We start from the raw sequence: 17,095 nt of genomic DNA on the forward strand, positions 1-17,095 counted from the left end.
AATAAGTATATCAAGCAAAAGATCCATTTTTAAAACAAGTGAGCACAAACGATATTCTTAAAATAACCGAAAAGTTTTTAATCATTTTGAAAAGTGAGCATTAACGAAATTTTTAATCGATTTTTAAATTTTAAGAATCAAATCAGCATTAAGATTTTATAATTCGAGATTAAAAGGACACATTAACCAATGAAAAAGGAAAGCATGAAATTGATTAGAAAAATAGAGAAATTAAACATTCTAAAGAAGTCCCAATATAGTTCCAAAAGCAAAATCGCCCTACACATGAACCAAGATAAATAAGACACCAATTATCATCTAAAAGACCGATGATCTGTCTCTACCCTATAATTGTGGAACCGAAAAGAGAAAAAAGGGAAAAAAAACTAAAATTTGAAAATAGATAGACTTTTCATTCCAGACCAATCTAAGTATTCATTCCATACCAATCTACGTATAGTTCAAGTAGTTAGACATTATCACTCAAGACAGTGGAAGACCATGGAAAATCAGTGAACCAACAAAATGCTGACTCTTTCTGCTCAGTGGAAGAAAAGAATCCTAGAGGATATGACATGAAATGTTTATAAAATGCAAGGGCATTGTTCATGCAATTCAGAACAGTAATAAAGAGAATCAAAAAATGGATGTTAAAAAAGGGGTTGTATCCAAGCTTTGTAGGATATATCTATTAGACAGAAGAGATGGATGAAAGTAACTGCTGTTCTTCTTAACAAATCCAAAGCATGTCCCTCTTAAAATGTTTAACAAATTACCACATTTTTAAGAAGGATTCAAGGAATGCCATTGGGATGTTTTCTTTTTGCAAAATGCTTACATGTCATCTTTCAGGGAGAATAAAACTAGCGCTTTCCAATTCAATTCAACAATAAAAAGCTGGAAAAGAAGAAAAAAATATGATTATAAGACTAAGGATAAGCAGACCGTACATTATAAAGAAATGGCTAGCTCATCTCCGATCAGTAAGCTTGTTCCCGGGTTCGCATAAGGATATTGATGGTTTGGCACTCGACTATTGAGAAGATAAACTCATCAGGTACATGTTGAGGGTTGTTGTAGAATAAATGGTTTACCAGTAATCCCCACAAGAACATTTACCATCCTTAAAATGATGGAACCGTTTGTTGTCTCTTACAATTAACTCTCTCCCAACAATTCTAGACATGATTTTGATGGCATTGTGACAGTCACCACAGATCCTTAGGTTCTTAATGATCCTAAGAGGCGTCCGTGCTGGAGTACTTATCAATCCGTATGCGATTGCTAATCGTTCACTATGATACAGCAATGCCTGCTCTTTGGCCTCTTGATCGATATCGTGAAGAACATATCTAGTATCTGGCACATACCCTTGTTCTTTCATTGCCTTCAAAGCTTTTAATTTTTCATCATCTTTGTAGAGAGTTGGATTTCTGAATTCACTAATCCTGTTCTTCCCATCAAGCATGTTAATTGCAGACCGCTTTTTGGGCGGTGGCGTCGGTATCTTATTATAGACAGCTTTCGTTGGGTCCAGATCAACAATTAGCTCCTCCGCATAGTCCTCAAGATCAACATCTCCATGAATTCTAGCATAATTCTTTAAAGTCTCCCACACCTCGACCGTGGGCTCCATTGGCAGTTTCTCAACATACTCAAAAGCCTCATTGATATGTCCAGGTTCTCCAAGAATACCTAAAAGCCCTAAATAACTATCCATGTCAGGGGTAATATGATAATCATTTTTCATTGACTCGAAGTACAGAAATCCTTCTTCCACAGCATTTGCACTAGCACAAGCTGACATAACAAAAAGAAAAGTTTGTGAATTGGGTTGCAATCCTAGCTTCTTCATGTTCTCAAATAACTCCAGACCCTCATCACCCAATCCATTATCAGCATATCCTTTCATCATGAAATGCCAAGAATCAATATTTCTATCAGGCATATGGTCGAACACTCTCTGTGCATCACTCATGCTTCCACATCTCCCATACATCTCGAGCACTTTATTATTCAATTGCAGATCACTTCTACAAGTTGACTGTAAAAAGTAATCATGAACTACTTTAGCATTGTCAAATGATTTAGACTTCCCACATAGTTCAAACAACAGATGGAAACAATCAGCATCAGCTTTAACACCTTCTTTCAATAATTCAACAGCTTCTTTCATCTTCCCCTCTCCACAAACGCGCCGCAGTTCATCAATACGAGATACAAAAGCATTTGGTTCTTGATTTTGAGCACCAAGCCTTTGAATCCCAGCTTGGTTATTCAACTGATTAGAATACTCTACTTGAGGGTTCCGCTGTTCAGGCCTTCCGGACTGTGGGTATCCTTGATTTTGATTGTTCCATTGGTTAGGACCTCTTTCTTGCTGATATTTGAAATTTTGAGGGTTCGGCTGTGAAGGATTTTGATACTGCGGGTAGCTTTGATTTGGAGGATTCCACGAATTAGGGTTACCGGCTTGAGTATATCTCTGACCCTGAAGAGAGAATCCAGGATTGGGTTGAGGGCTCTGATTCTGACTTCGATAATTGAATTGATTACTAGGGCTTCCCTGTTGAACATAATCGCGATTCTGAAACTCCGAGAACGACTGGTTATTAAAATTTCCATTCGGAGGATGAACCTGGCTCCCCCGCTGGGCCTGACGATATCGAGGATCAGACGAAGAAGGTTGTTGCGGCGGAGGAGGAAAATTTGAGAAATCGTTAGGGATTGCTGAGGTGCTTAGGGCTTTGATTAGGGTATCTGTTTGGTCTCCGCAAGTGAAGGTGAAACGAGAAGGGAGAGGAGACCGTACCTTGAAGAAGGAGGAGAGAAGAATGGGGGTTCGAGCACGCCGGGCCGCCATGAGAGACGCCATTTCTGATCGGGAAAGGCCTAAACCCTAAGGAAAGGTTCAGAGAAACCTCAGTTACTGAAAGCTTGATCGAGGAAGACGAAAAATTAGATCAACTATTTTACAGAAAAATTACATTGGGCTTGATGTGGCCTTAGACCTTGGCCCATTTTTTAAGGCGGCCCAATATTAAAGAAATACGTTTTAACATTTTCAGAACAAATAAGTAAATATCCATACTACCCCTTAATTTCATATTTTCGTGGTTTTTTTTTTTTTAACGAACGGACTACCTTTCTGATGGTCAATGACTCAATGTCATTTTCTCCCGTTTATAAAAATATTGATTGATGATCTCCCACCATTATTAGAATACACTAAGAACATGTTAATTATCCATATTATCCTTTATAAAATTAATTATGGTTCAAAACGACAAGAATGGACAAGAGGAAGAACAAATACAAGTGTGAGAGGGTAGTGCTAATGAAAGAGCGAGAACTACGAGCACAAAAAAGATAGTACGAGGAGACGCATAAGCACAAGGGAGTGAGAGGGAAGAGTCTTAGTGTGTGAGAGTATTATTGTATTAAATTAGTTAAATGCGAGCAAGGGGATGAAGGTTTCAGACATATGAGAACACTATTACACGGATGAACTTAATTTCTCATTATTAAAATCGTGGTAAGCATTATAGATAAAGCATTATAGATAATAAACACACTATTACTATACTATGATAATGGCAAAGAGTCATTCTTCATTCAAAATATAGCGACAACTTTGAGGATACCATAGGAATTACAAAACAATTAAAGATAATTTTTTTAAAAAATATATATGGATTGATTTAAAAAGAAACACTTTACAGAGACAGAATTTCCATATATAAATCTTCAAAATATGTAATAAAACAATATTTATAATTAATAGAACCACTTTTGAATATAGTGGGAAAAATTTAAGGCACTTTTTATAAATTGATTTTTACTGAATGCTTTCGTTAAAAAAAAATGCTTAAACTGGAAGGTAGACTGAAACTTTGAGTTTTTTTTCACTAAATAAGTTGTGTATCTTATTATTAGTATTTATATTCATATTAATGTTATATATTTCTGTTTCATGGATATGTATCCAAAATATTGATAACATACATTAACTAAATATAACTTATATCTATGTACTCTTGTATAGATTTTGATACTTTCGTAGGTAACTAGTTTTTTTTAGTAACGGAGGTTTAGAGATTTGAACTTCCAACTTCAAAACAAAAAATATACGTCAATTACAACTAAATAATACACACTTTAGCCATGTTACATAATAGTTTATTATTGTTATTACCATTTTCTCTCTTCCAGTTTAGGTTGAAGTTAAACTTGCGACTTAAAAGCATGGTTTTCAATGACGCAGCACTTTGAAAGTTTGCTCCCAAATCTCTCATATGGCACCTTTCTAAGTTCTACTTAGCACAAGGATTTAAATCTCGAATCTCTAGATGGAAGGTATATATTTTAACCAATTAAACTATCTTCTGAAGAGCTGGGCAAAGATTGATTAAGCCATATTTTACTCTCCATAACAGACATATATAATGAACTTAACAGAGGCGAAAAGAAATACCTTTATGTTTGGCTAATATGCAAACTTCTAGCATGATTTCCAGAAACTCTTGGCGGTCCACAACTCAACAGAGAGAGAGAGGTTGCTCCAGATCATCAGAACAAGGGGGTCATTTAATTAATATATCTTGATGTTACAGCTTACAGTTACAACAATCCAGAGAGAGCTAAGACTGACAAAATTCCTGAAAGCTCCCAAATTTTTTTGTCAAAAAGCCTTAGATAGGGATACTTCTAATAAACCTTGTGCCGAAGGAAAACCTTGAGTTACTTTTTCCCTGCCAGCAAAACGAAGAGAATACTAGTGAATATGAGAAATGAAAAGTGGAAGCTAATTATAAATTCAAATGCATTAATTGTTTGAGTCTCTTTTCAGACATCTATTACCAATTCAAAGCATGTGAAAGAGATTGTTGTGATAATAGTAAAAATAGGTCTATATGATATATGAAAAATGACCTTTACTAGATGATCTAGTAGTTCTTTTGCCACTTTTTTCCATCTGGGGGACGTCTGAATCCTCGCCATTATCTGCTTTATCTTCAGATTTATTTGCGCTGCTTTTATGCCCTGATGTTCTAGCAGTTTTTTTGCCACCCTTTTCCATCTGGGGAACGTCGGAATCCTTGCCCTCATCTGCTTTATCTTCAGATTTATTTGCCCTGCTTTTACGCCCTGATGATTTAGTAGTTTTTTTGCCACTTTTTTCTAACTGAGAGACATCTGAATCCTCGCCGTTATCTCCTTTATCCTCAGAATTATTTGCCTTGGTTTTATCCCCTGATGATCTGGTATTTTTTTTGCCACTTCTTTCCAACTGGATGGCATCAGAATCCTCATTGGTATCTTCTCTGTCTTCTAAATTGTATGCTCTGATGATATATACCTATGAATGCAAGGCTAAGGTCATTAGTAAAGATATCTTCAGACAGCATTTCAGCAGGGATGTAAACAAGTTGGGAACAAAAAAGTTTGGTCATTTCTGTGAGATGCCAAGATTAGTGAAATTAAGAGAAGGGAATCTTTATGTCGAGCTGGTATCAATGGTTCCAAGTCCATCTCAATCACATCATGCTTTCTTGAGGAAGGAAAAAGTGAGTTGAACTATTAAATATAAGAATGCTCAAGAATGTTTATGAACCGTCTTGAATATCCCAGTCCTGCCTCCCCACACTAGGCGATGCTCGTAGCAACAAAAAGCTTTAAATCAGTGTCCTATATGTTTTAAAGAAGCTAGTGCTGTTAAAGTCGTGCATCTAACTCTCTTGCATATGAATTCTAAGATACAATATAACCGTGTTATTAACCAGGGAATTTTAATCAATTATCCTCACACTTTTTATTAATTGGGCCTTAGCCATATTTACAAGTGTGGGCCAAACAATTAGTTACAAAAGGTAACAAACTAACAACCCATTTACAAAGAACACAAACTATAACTATCAAGCTATTTACCAATAACAAAAAATATATCTATTTCTGATACTCTCCCTCAAGATGGGGAGAAGATGTCCTGTAAACCCATCTTGCCGAATAATCGAAAGCGAGAAGCTACAGACAAAGGCTTTGTAAATACATCAGCCAACTGGGGAGAGGAACGGACTGGCAAAAGCTTAATAGAACCGTCAGTGACTCGGTCTCGAACAACGTGACAATCCAATTTTATATGTTTCGTCCTCTCATGAAACACAAGATTAGATGCTATACAAATGGTTGCTTGATTGTCACAAAAGAGAAATGATGAAGGAGACATAATATGCAACTCAGCAAGAAGGCTCCAAAGCCACATGGTCTCACAACTTGCAACAGCTAACACACAGTACTCAACTTCAGCTAATGAACGAGATTGTTGTTGCTTTTGGGACTTCCATGACACAAGAAAATTGCTCAATAAAATGCAAAAACCAGTTATGGATCGTCTAGTACCAAGGCAGGCTCCCCAATCAACATCGGCAAAAGTCTGTGACTTTAGGCAAAAGAATACCTTTGCCGAGGGAACCTTTTAAGTACCTTATTAAGTGATGAGTTGCATTGAGATGCACTCGAGTAGGTTTAGCCATAAACTGACTTAATTTGTGGACTGTAAAAGTGATGTCTGTTCTCGAGATTGTCAAAACTAAGAGCTTTCCAACTAATCTTCTATAAACAGATGCATCTTTAAGGAGGTCATTATCATCAACTTTCTATATGAGGATCCATTAGCAAAACAGTTGGCCTTGCTCCAAGCAAATCAAAATCCTCAATCAGTTGTAAAGTGTAATGTTGTTGGGACAAAAACAATCCTGACTTGGATCGAGCTAATTCAAGACCAAGGAAAAATTTCAAGGAGCCAAAGTCTTTCAATTTGAAAGCCTTGTTGAGAGTGGTCTTGAGATGCTCCATGTAAACATAGCTAACTCCTGTTATTATGATGTCATCTACATAAACAAGGAGAGTTAGGAAAGTCTCATCTTTGCCTTTAATGAACAAGGAGTATTCTACTCTTGACTGTCGAAATCCTAAGGACAACAAAAAGGCAGAAAATTTGGCAAACCACTACCTTAAGACTTGTTTCAACCCATAAATGGATTTGTGCAGCTTGCAAACCATGTACTTCTCCTGAAGTGGAACAAGTGGTTTATAGCCCAAAGGCAGATCCATGTATACCTCCTCAAATAAGTCACCGTGTAGGAAAGCATTATTGACATCGAGCTGAAGACGTGGCCATTGTTCGGAAACTACAATACTAAGAAGAGTTTTGACAGTAACCATTTTGGCGACAGGAGAAAAAGTCTCAAAGTATTCTTGTTGAGTGTAACCTTTGGCTATGAGTCTTGTCTTATATCTTTCAATGGACCCATCAGCTTTGTGTTTGATTTTATACACCCAACGACATCTGACCAAATTTTTACCCTTAGGCAAAGAAACAATACTCCACATATAATTAGCTTCCATGGCATCCAACTCAACCTTCATTGTCTGTCTCCAATGATCACATTTAACAGCCTCATGGTAGAAATTCGATTCTTGAGTAGTAGAAATTTTCCGGGTAAAGTTTCTACATTTTGGTGATAGTTTGTTATATGAGAGGTATTGATCAATAGGATGTTTGGTAGAAGGCTTTGAACATGGTGTCATGGTTAACAAATTGCAATGATATGCCTACAGGTATGAAGGAGGCTTGGAAATTCTTGTGTATTTTCGAGGTAACGGCTGTACTGGTGGGTTTTGAAGTTCTTCAACAATTATTGAAGGGGAGATTTCAGCAGGTGGTTTAGTGGCGTGTGATGAAGGGAATGTTGGATTAGATTCTGGTAAGGATGTTTAAATATTGTGACTATTACCACTACTGATAACAGGATTAGGAGCTATTGTAGAAACCGTTGGGACAACAGTATTTTTCTCCATTGTAGGAGAGTCTGCATAATCAATAAACGACTTGGGCAAGACAATTCCAGGGAATGAGTTAACAACATTTTTATGGCTTGAGATGCTATGAAATGGAAGACTTGCTCATGGAAAAGGCATCCATTGAGGAGAAAAATTTCTTATGTTCAATATCATTCAGCATGTATTCTTTCATTCTAGGAGGATACCCAACAAAAACAGCTTGTATAGCCCCGATTGAAACTTGTGCCTTTCTTGGGTTAGAGTTGATGCAAAACATAGAGAACGAAACACTTTTAATGCATGATAATTCAGTGTGGAACTAGTGAGCATCTGAAAAGAGGACTTCCAATTAAGCAACTTGTGACCAGAAAAATAATTGAGAATGTGCGGATGCCTTTCGCTCTACCACAGAGTCTTGTTGAGGGCAGCCTACATGAGAACTGGTGTATAACTCCATTCTGTTTGTAAAACTCAATGAACATCAATAAGGGGCTGTCTAATCTGAATTGTTTGGTTTTTTTTTATCAAATTGGGTTTCAACAAGCTTGAAAAATTGAGGTATAACCATAGAAACATTAGACTTATGTTTAAGCAGGAAAACCCAAGTGAAACGAGTTGCATCATCAACAATAGTGAGAAAAAAAGAGTGTCCAGCATGAGTAGTAGTTGAAAATGGGCTCCAAATGTCAACATGAATTAAATCAAAGGCATTAAGGGACAAGTGATTATTGGAAACAAAAGGTAAATGTCTTTGTTTGGCTAAGGGGCAAACAATACATGGAAAATTCTTATGAAGTAAACTCGAATTTAAATTCAAAACATCATTCAAAGAGGTTATGCACTCAGAAGAAGGATAACCAAATCTTTGATGCCAAACATTAGCTTTGTCATCAATAACAGCACATAAGTGGTTTAGTGGAACGTCAAGGCCTGGTAGATCCAAAAGATATAAATCACGCACAAACTTAGCACTGTCAATCTTCCTCGAAGTGCACTTGTCCTGAATGATGCAACCGTTAGTATCAAACTGAACAATAACTGGAGGTAAATCCCTTATGAGAGCACTGACTGACAATAAGTTGAATGAAAATTCGGGTAGATAGAACACATTCTTAAGGATTAATGTTAATGAGATGTAGAAGTGCCAACATTTCTTGACAAAAGTTGAACAATCAGCCATGGTACCAAATAGACTCTTTGAACAACATCCATGAGCAGATGCACCCGAATCTACTATCCAAGAAGATATAGGATTAGTACCTACGACATGGGATGCAGTTGGAGAGGAAGAAGATCCAGATAGTGATGCAATAGAGAGCTGAGATTGCAGTTGATTGAGAAAGGTTTGGCATTGTAAGATAGCATCGGCGATGCTTGTGGCATTGGTACGATCAATTGGTTGAATAGCAACTAAGTTCGCATAATTCCACATTGACAGAAGCAGTGGAATTGGCGTGGAATCCATGGACTAGGAGTGGAATTGGCATGGAATCCATGGACTTTGTAGCACTTATCAACCATGTGTCCTACAAGGTTACAATGAAAGCAAACAGGATGATCCTCACGTTGCTTTGTAGAAGAACTATTCTTTGAATTGTTAGTAGACACGGCAAAAGCAACTGCAGGGGAAACTATTGGAAAAGATCCAATGGCTCTCTATTGCTCTTCCTAGATGGAATAGGATCCATTAGAAGCAACTATGCACGAGCACGAGAAAATGACTCATTAAGTCCCATGAGAAAATCCATCAGGTATTCAGCTTGAAGGAAATTAGCCATATCACGAATTCCTCCATAACAACATGCTCCACAATTGCAAGAAGGACGATACGTACTAAATTCATCAATGAGAGTTTTAAATTTGGTGAAGTACATACTAATCAAGTCTTGATTTTAAGACTGTAAAACTCTTAGGTTTGAGAAAGAATCAAAATACTCTATTCATTCACCAAAGATATGAATATATACAAGTGTACAGAGCATAGAAAAGGAAAGAAATATAACAAAATATTTATAATAATAGAAAACCCTAACAATAGAACTATAATACTCCCCCTCAAGTTGGAGCATATATGAAAACATCAATTTTGATTTGGGTATAGACGATATCTCTTTATTCTTCGTGATGTTGACCACATTTCTAATCCCTATTTGCATTTTAGTGGGTTGGTCTGGTATGAGAAGTTATGGGAAAGAGTATACTTGGGGTTGTCAGGCAGAGGGAGTCCTTCTTTTCCGTACTCTATATACGCCTTATTCACCGCACTCCCTTGAATATAAATGGACGTCTTTTCTTTTTCTTTTTTAGTGGTTCTTCATTTGAAACAGTTGATTCATATGCTTTTGTCTCAGCGGATGAAACAGCATATTTAGATGCAATCATGCCCAACTTGTTACATAGATAATCTATACGTGTTCCATCCAATGCTTTCATGAACATATCCCCTAATTGTTCTCCAGTCTTCACATATCCTACAAATACCAACCCTTGTTGAATTTTCTCATGTACAAAATGGCCATCAACTTCAATATATTTAGTCCTTTCATGAAATACTGGATTAGACGCAATATGAAGTGATGTTTGATTATCACACCACAACTTTGTCGGTTTCAAATCCCAACTCAACAAGAAGTTGATATATTCAAATCAATTCACATACAGACTGTGTCATTGCTCTATATTCTGATTCCACACTTGAACGTGACACCACATTTTGATTCTTACTCTTCCAAGAAATCAAATTGTCACCAACAAAAACACAATACCCTGAGGTTGATCTTATGTCTTCTTTAGATCCTGCCCAATCGGCGTCTAAGAAACATTCAATATTAGTATGACCAACCTTATATAATAAACCACGCCTGGAGTACCCTTCAGATATCACAGAATCTGTTCCAATGCAGCCCAATGATCAACTGTAGGGCATGACATGTACTGACTCACAATACTTACTGAATAGGCTATGTCAGGTCGAGTCACTATAAGGTAATTAAGTTTTCCTACTAACCTCCTATACTTTTCAGGATCTTTTAGCAATTTTCCATCTTTTATGAGCTGTAAGTTGGGCATCATTGGGATAATACATGGCTTAGCCCCTAGCTTCCCTGTTTCAATCAACAAGTCAAGTACATATTTTTTCTGTGATAATAGTATTCCTTTCTTGCTTCTTATTACCTCAATTCCTAAGAATATTTCAACTTGCCCAAATCTTTTGTATGGAATCGACTATGAAGAAAGGTCTTTATGGACTGGATACCTAAAGCATCATCACCAGTAATCACAATATCATCCATATATATGACTAACAAGATGACACCACCCTCAAATCTCTTGATAAAGACCGAATGATCTGACGTGCTCTTCCGCATTCCAAAGCTTTCAATCACCTGACTAAATTTACCAAACCAAGCCCATGGACTCTACTTTAATCCATACAAAGATCTACGAAGGCAACACACCATTCCATTCTCCCTCTTAGCAACAAATCCTGGTGTTTGCTCCATATACATATCTTCTTTAAGATCACCATGAAGAAATGCATTTTTAATATCAAGTTGATGTAAAGACCAATGATTGATTGAAGCTAATGAAATAAACAACCTCACAGATGCCATTTTTGCTACAAGAGAAAAAGTATCGGCATAGTCAATGCCATAAGTTTGTGCGTAGCCTTTTGCTACAAGGCACGCTTTTAACCGAGCAACAGAACCATCAGGATTGACTTTAACTGCAAACACCCATTTGCAACCGATAGCCTTCTTTCCTGTAGGAAGAGAAACTAAATCCCAAATACAATTACCATCTAAGGCAGTCATCTCCTCCACCATTGCAGCATGGACAAAGCCTTATGAACAGTTTTAGGGATGGATATAGACTCTTGCAATGAATGAACATGTGGAAGGCAACAAATGGTTATATAAAACAAAAGAGGAAATAGGATGAGCACATATACATTTACCTTTACAAAGAGCAATAAGAAGATCATCATTTGTTTTTGGATCCAATGACGAAGAAGACTCTGGTATAGGGCATGGAATCGAAGGAGACGAAGAAGTCTCTGGTACAGCGCATGGAACTGAAGGAGGTTGTCATCAAGTATAGACCTTAACGATGGGTGGAAAAGTAGAGGTAGCCACAGATAGAGATGAATCAGGAAGAAGATTGGAATGAGAAATAACTGTGTAGACAAGGAAATCATCCTCTAATTCCTTATGCTCTCTCTGACTCTTATTCAAAGAGAAAGATGGTGATGAAAAAAATGAGGAATGTTCAAAAAACGTGACATCATGAGAGACGAAATATTTATTTAGACTAGGACAATAACATCGATACCCCTTTTGAACACAGGAATAGCTAAGGAAAATACATTTTAAGGACTTTGGATCCAGCTTGGTATGTTGAGACCGAACATCCTGAACAAAACAGGTAAAAACAAAATATTTTGGGTGGAATGGAAAATAAATGTTACTTGGGGCATAAAGTACGAAAAGGTATCTCACCCTTAAGAATGGAAGAGGCATGCGACTTATTAAGAAACAAGCTGTGGAAACAGCATCAGCCCAAAAGGATTTTGGAACATGCATCTGAAACATCAAAACTCTAGCTGTCTCAAGGAGATGATGATTCTTTCGTTCTTCAACCCCATTTTGAGATGGAGTATCGACACAAGAAGATTGATGAAGAATGCCATGGGCATCTAAATAAGATTTAAGTGTATGAGAGAAATATTCCTTAGCATTATCGGTCTGTAGGATTTTAAGAGCACCACTAAACTGAGTTCGAATTTCAGCATGGAAGTTACGAAAATGAAAAGGTAACTCAGAACGACTTTTCATTAAATATAACCACGTAACACCAGAATAGTCATCGACAAATGTAACAAAATACCTAAACCCTCCTTTGGACTCAACGGGACATGGACCCCAAACATCATAATGGACTAATTCAAAAGGAGCACTAGCTCGTTTATTGACTCAAGGATACAAACTCAAACGATGAAATTTAGCAAACTGACATGACTCACAATCTAAAGAAGACAAATGTTGAAGTTGTGGATGAAGATTCTTCAACAAAAAGATAGATGAATGACCCAAACGGCAAGGCTCTTCAAAGGCAGACGACACGCCTGAGCATGTGATAGCCGTAAGTGTTTGTGGTTCAAAGATGTAAAGACCTCCAAGTTCACGCCCTTTACCAATAGTCTGCTTCGTCGTAAGATCCTAAAATAAGCAATAACCAAGAAAAAATGAGACACAACAATGAAGATCATGAGCGAGTTTACTGACCGAAATCAAATTAAACGAGAAATGTGGTAAATTTAAAACTGATGACAAAGAAATTGATTCAGTAAGATGGACGGTTCATGATCCTAAAACAGGAGTTGAGGTTTCATCAGCTATAGTGACATTAGGTGAAGAGGTAGTTGGACAAAGATTAGAGAATAAACTGGGTAATATCATTGGGATGACCTTTGGAGCTATTTGATTCAACCCCCTTATTACCTCTATAATCATTTGTGAGCCCAATCAAAGCACTACTAGAATCAGATGACATAACTGCTGGTGTTTTCTCTATATGAAGTCTTCGAGTGTAAGCTTCTTCTAACGATGAGATATTTGAGCTTGAGAACACTTGATCTTTGGCCATCTCATATTTAGGTGCAAGGCCTACTAAAAAACTCATGATAAACAACTTTTCACGTTGAGCCATTAGAACTTTTGGATCTGTGCTGATTGGCAACAAGGCATTGAATTCCGCACATGTATTTTTAACCTCCATAAAGTAGCTTGTAAGAGATTTTTCTCCTTGATCAGGTTGATATAGAGTCTTACAAACATCAAACACTCTATTATCTCTTTTCCAGAATAAAGGAAATCCAAATATTCCAATAGCTCTTTGACTGATTCACAGTGATTTACTAGTTCAACAATTTCATGGTCAATAGAATTCTTGATTTGTAGAAGCATTCTTGAATCATCTCGACACAAAATCTTTTTATTAGCATCAATTGGTGGCTCTTCCGTGATGTGATCATCCATCTCCATGCTCCTAATAAAGTGGCGAACATTTGATCTCCATGAATAGTAGTTGGATCCATTCAACTTATGTTCAGTTACTTTTGACACCATAGGAACCATCTCAGACATGACTACTGGTTTCTTATCAGCCATTACCTCAAAAAATAGACACCGGACAGAAGAGAAACCCTAATTTACCGAAGAGATGTCTTTACAAGCAATGAGTATATAGCCCAAGCGAACACACCACCAAGAAGAGTCAACAAAACCAAGGAAACTCACAGAAGATGAACCAAAATAGGTGGCACATGCGCCTACACGCACCGGCGCGTGGATCGACGACAGAAGGGAAAAGGTGGCGCGTGATCCTCACGCGCTAGTCAGATGGAGTCCGAACTTTGGGATTCTGTAGATCGACGGATGGGTTCCTCGACGGACTGGGCTATGTCGAAAAAAATACCTTTTTTTTCCGTCGACGGCGGCGGCTAACAACGGCGAACGAACCGAAGACGGCGGCTGTGAGCAAAAGTTTAAACTCACCCCTCCACAGAACCCTAAACGTAACACAAACGGGTTCTAAATTCTCAAATCCTAAGATTCACAAAACCCTAAATTTGTTTAGAGGACTCTGCTACCATATAAAACTAGTTTGACAGAGAATAAGAATACTCTATTCATTCACCAAAGATATGAATATATACAAGTGTACAAAGCATAGAAAAGGAAAGAAATATAACAAAATATTTACAATAATTGAAAACTCTAACAATAGAACTATAACAGAGACAATGTAGCAAAAGTCCTCTTGAGTTGAAATATTCATGGAGCATTTTTCCTTTGAAATCGTTCTTGCAAATTGAGCCAGATTGCTCGAGCAAAATCAGCAAAAAATGCTAGCAGAAATAGGTTTTGAAATAGAGTTCAAAATCCATGAAATAGCTATGTTGTTGTTTCGAATACATGTCAGAAGAAGCTCCCCAATTGGTCATGCAAGAATGCCGTCAATGAAACCGAGTTTATTCTTGACAGATAATCCCATCACCGTTGCTCGACTCCAAGAAACATAGTTTTCTTTGGTAAGAGGCTCCATAACTAGAACAAGGTTTGTGTTATCATTATGATGAAAGTAATACAGATTGAGATATGCTTCAAATTGATATTGAGAGATCGGAGATGGAGATGATGTGTTCTGAGGAACAAGAATTTCAAGATTGTTGGAAAAATTCGTGTTAGGATCAACTGGTTCTTCAGAGTTGATAGGATGATTGCCGTTAGACATGGCGGGAGGTTAAAGGTGAACGAATGAAAAGCAGAAGGTTGAAAATAAAAGAAGATTTTTATTAAAGAACTTCTGATACCATATTAACCCGGGAATTTTAATAAATCATCCTCACACTTTTTATTAATTGGGCCTTAGCCATATACAAGTGTGGGCCAAACAATAATTAGTTACAAAAGGTAACAAACTAATAGCACATACAAAGATCATAAACTATAACTATCAAGTTATTTACCGATAACAGAAAATATATCTATTTCTAATACAAGTCTTTCCAACATAAGTACAACTCATTGTGATTATATGCTCCTTCCCTTAAAGTCAGAAGTCCAAATCCTATAACGTAATATGTGTGTGCTATAACGTTGTGTGTGTGTGTGTGTAACGTAATATGTGTGCTATAACGTAATGTGTGTGTATGCACACGCACGCATGTGCAAGTGCTTGTGCGTGTGCATGTGTGTGCGTGCGTGTTGTGCTAGACTAATTGCGTGATCATTAAACTTGAATCAAATGAAAAAATAAATAAATAATGCTTAGCCAATGCAGAATCATTCAATCAGGCAATTGACTCTTTTTCTCCCATGTAATCACCTTGAATTCAGTTGGCTTAGTTAACTGAAACACCAAAGCATCCCCATCTACTAACCGGTGATCAATGGAAAACCCTCTCCAACCACCACTAAGACCTGTTTTGTCGGCAAGGTATTTTGTTTGGAACTCATTATCATCCTCGTCCACCAGAGTTAGCATTTCATCCTCATGGGGAAGGTGTGTCTTGCAAAAATGAACTGGAAGACCCTATAAGATATGTATAAAGACAACATCAGTACATACACTAACCGTCAAATATACTTTGTCCAATGTAAGCTTTATATAACCAATCAAAGCTGAAAATTTTCAGTAAAATAATATCATAAACTGACCAGCCAAAATCCCCCTGTGACATGTGATTGAAGCATGGGCTTTATAAAACTTGGATACCTAGATTCCAGGGTAGATTGAAGGTCTTGTGCTCTGTTAATAGCATATTGCCTTTCTTCATGTGAAGCATAAATCCGGCTCAACAAATCTCTCCTTTGATAAGGCCTGAAAATCCAATATTTGTATAAGTGAAAAGACACCAAATCGTCTCATGTCGAAGTAATTCGAAACAGGATTTTCTTGCATACCTTCTTAAACTTGAAAGTGGTTCAATGGGCAACTGCAAATACCAATATGACAGAGCATTAAGCTAAGAAAAATAACAATCCACTGAAATCAAGATAGTTCATCTAAATGCCTAAATTAGAAACTGACCAACGATTAAACTACACATTTCTTCATTGTGACAGCTTAAATAAACGTGTCATTTCAGTAAGAAAGTAAGTAACGTTCAAAATGGCTGCTGTTCGAAGACTACATTTTCTTTTCCTCACGTGGAACATTTCCAATAAAAAAAAATGGGGTGAAATTCAAAACCAAGAGTTCAAATCCTACCTCCTTATAGTTCGGAAGGGGCTTATCAGCAAAACGACTAGACCTTCTCACACTGAAAGACGAGTTATCGAGTGGCTGACGAGGACGCTTTAGCTGTTTCGTCTTCCAGAACCCAAACAGAGAGAGAAATCAAGCTTTAAATCCATTCTCATGGTGGAAAACATTGGATTATGAAGTATTTTAAACAATAGAAACCTACCGGAGAGGATTTAGGGCTGGAAGATTTCAGAGCATCGGCGAGTTTGTTCAGATTAAGCTGCTCCATCCTCTTCTTATTCTCCTCCAACCTCTGGCGTCGGCATTCCTCGTAAGTCAGGTTCGATTCCACCATTTTCCTGGAAACCAAACAGTCAATCCCTCAATCGGCAAAGAGAACAAAAAGAACAATAAAGTGAAGTTAGAATCTGTCAGTGAACTGAAGCTCGTTCCCTTCGATTTTCCGCTTATGGGCTCTTGAGAGAGAATTTCGAGCGCCAAT

General features: G+C 37.2%; 2 protein-coding genes across 2 annotated transcripts; both read right to left on the reverse strand.

Annotated features, from left to right (window-relative positions):
- Nucleotides 1-662: 662 nt before the first annotated feature.
- LOC120077840 (Tetratricopeptide repeat (TPR)-like superfamily protein) lies at nt 663-4,614 on the reverse strand. Its single transcript, XM_039031906.2, has 2 exons — nt 4,475-4,614; nt 663-2,899 (listed from the first exon to the last, which is right to left on the reverse strand). The coding sequence occupies exon 2, from the start codon at nt 2,873-2,875 to the stop codon at nt 1,091-1,093; it is 1,785 nt and encodes a 594-aa protein (XP_038887834.1). The 5' UTR covers nt 2,876-2,899; nt 4,475-4,614; the 3' UTR covers nt 663-1,090.
- On the reverse strand, nt 4,570-17,095 carry LOC120077841 (B3 domain-containing protein Os06g0194400-like). Its single transcript, XM_039031908.2, has 7 exons — nt 16,817-17,095; nt 16,618-16,719; nt 16,311-16,342; nt 16,065-16,227; nt 15,733-15,939; nt 4,933-5,359; nt 4,570-4,751 (listed from the first exon to the last, which is right to left on the reverse strand). The coding sequence occupies exons 1-7, from the start codon at nt 16,946-16,948 to the stop codon at nt 4,741-4,743; spliced, it is 1,074 nt and encodes a 357-aa protein (XP_038887836.1). The 5' UTR covers nt 16,949-17,095; the 3' UTR covers nt 4,570-4,740.

This window comes from Benincasa hispida, chromosome 5 (assembly GCF_027475165.1).
Source record: "Benincasa hispida cultivar pf3 chromosome 5, pf3_genome.v1.1, whole genome shotgun sequence".
Taxonomy (NCBI): Eukaryota; Viridiplantae; Streptophyta; class Magnoliopsida; order Cucurbitales; family Cucurbitaceae; genus Benincasa; species Benincasa hispida.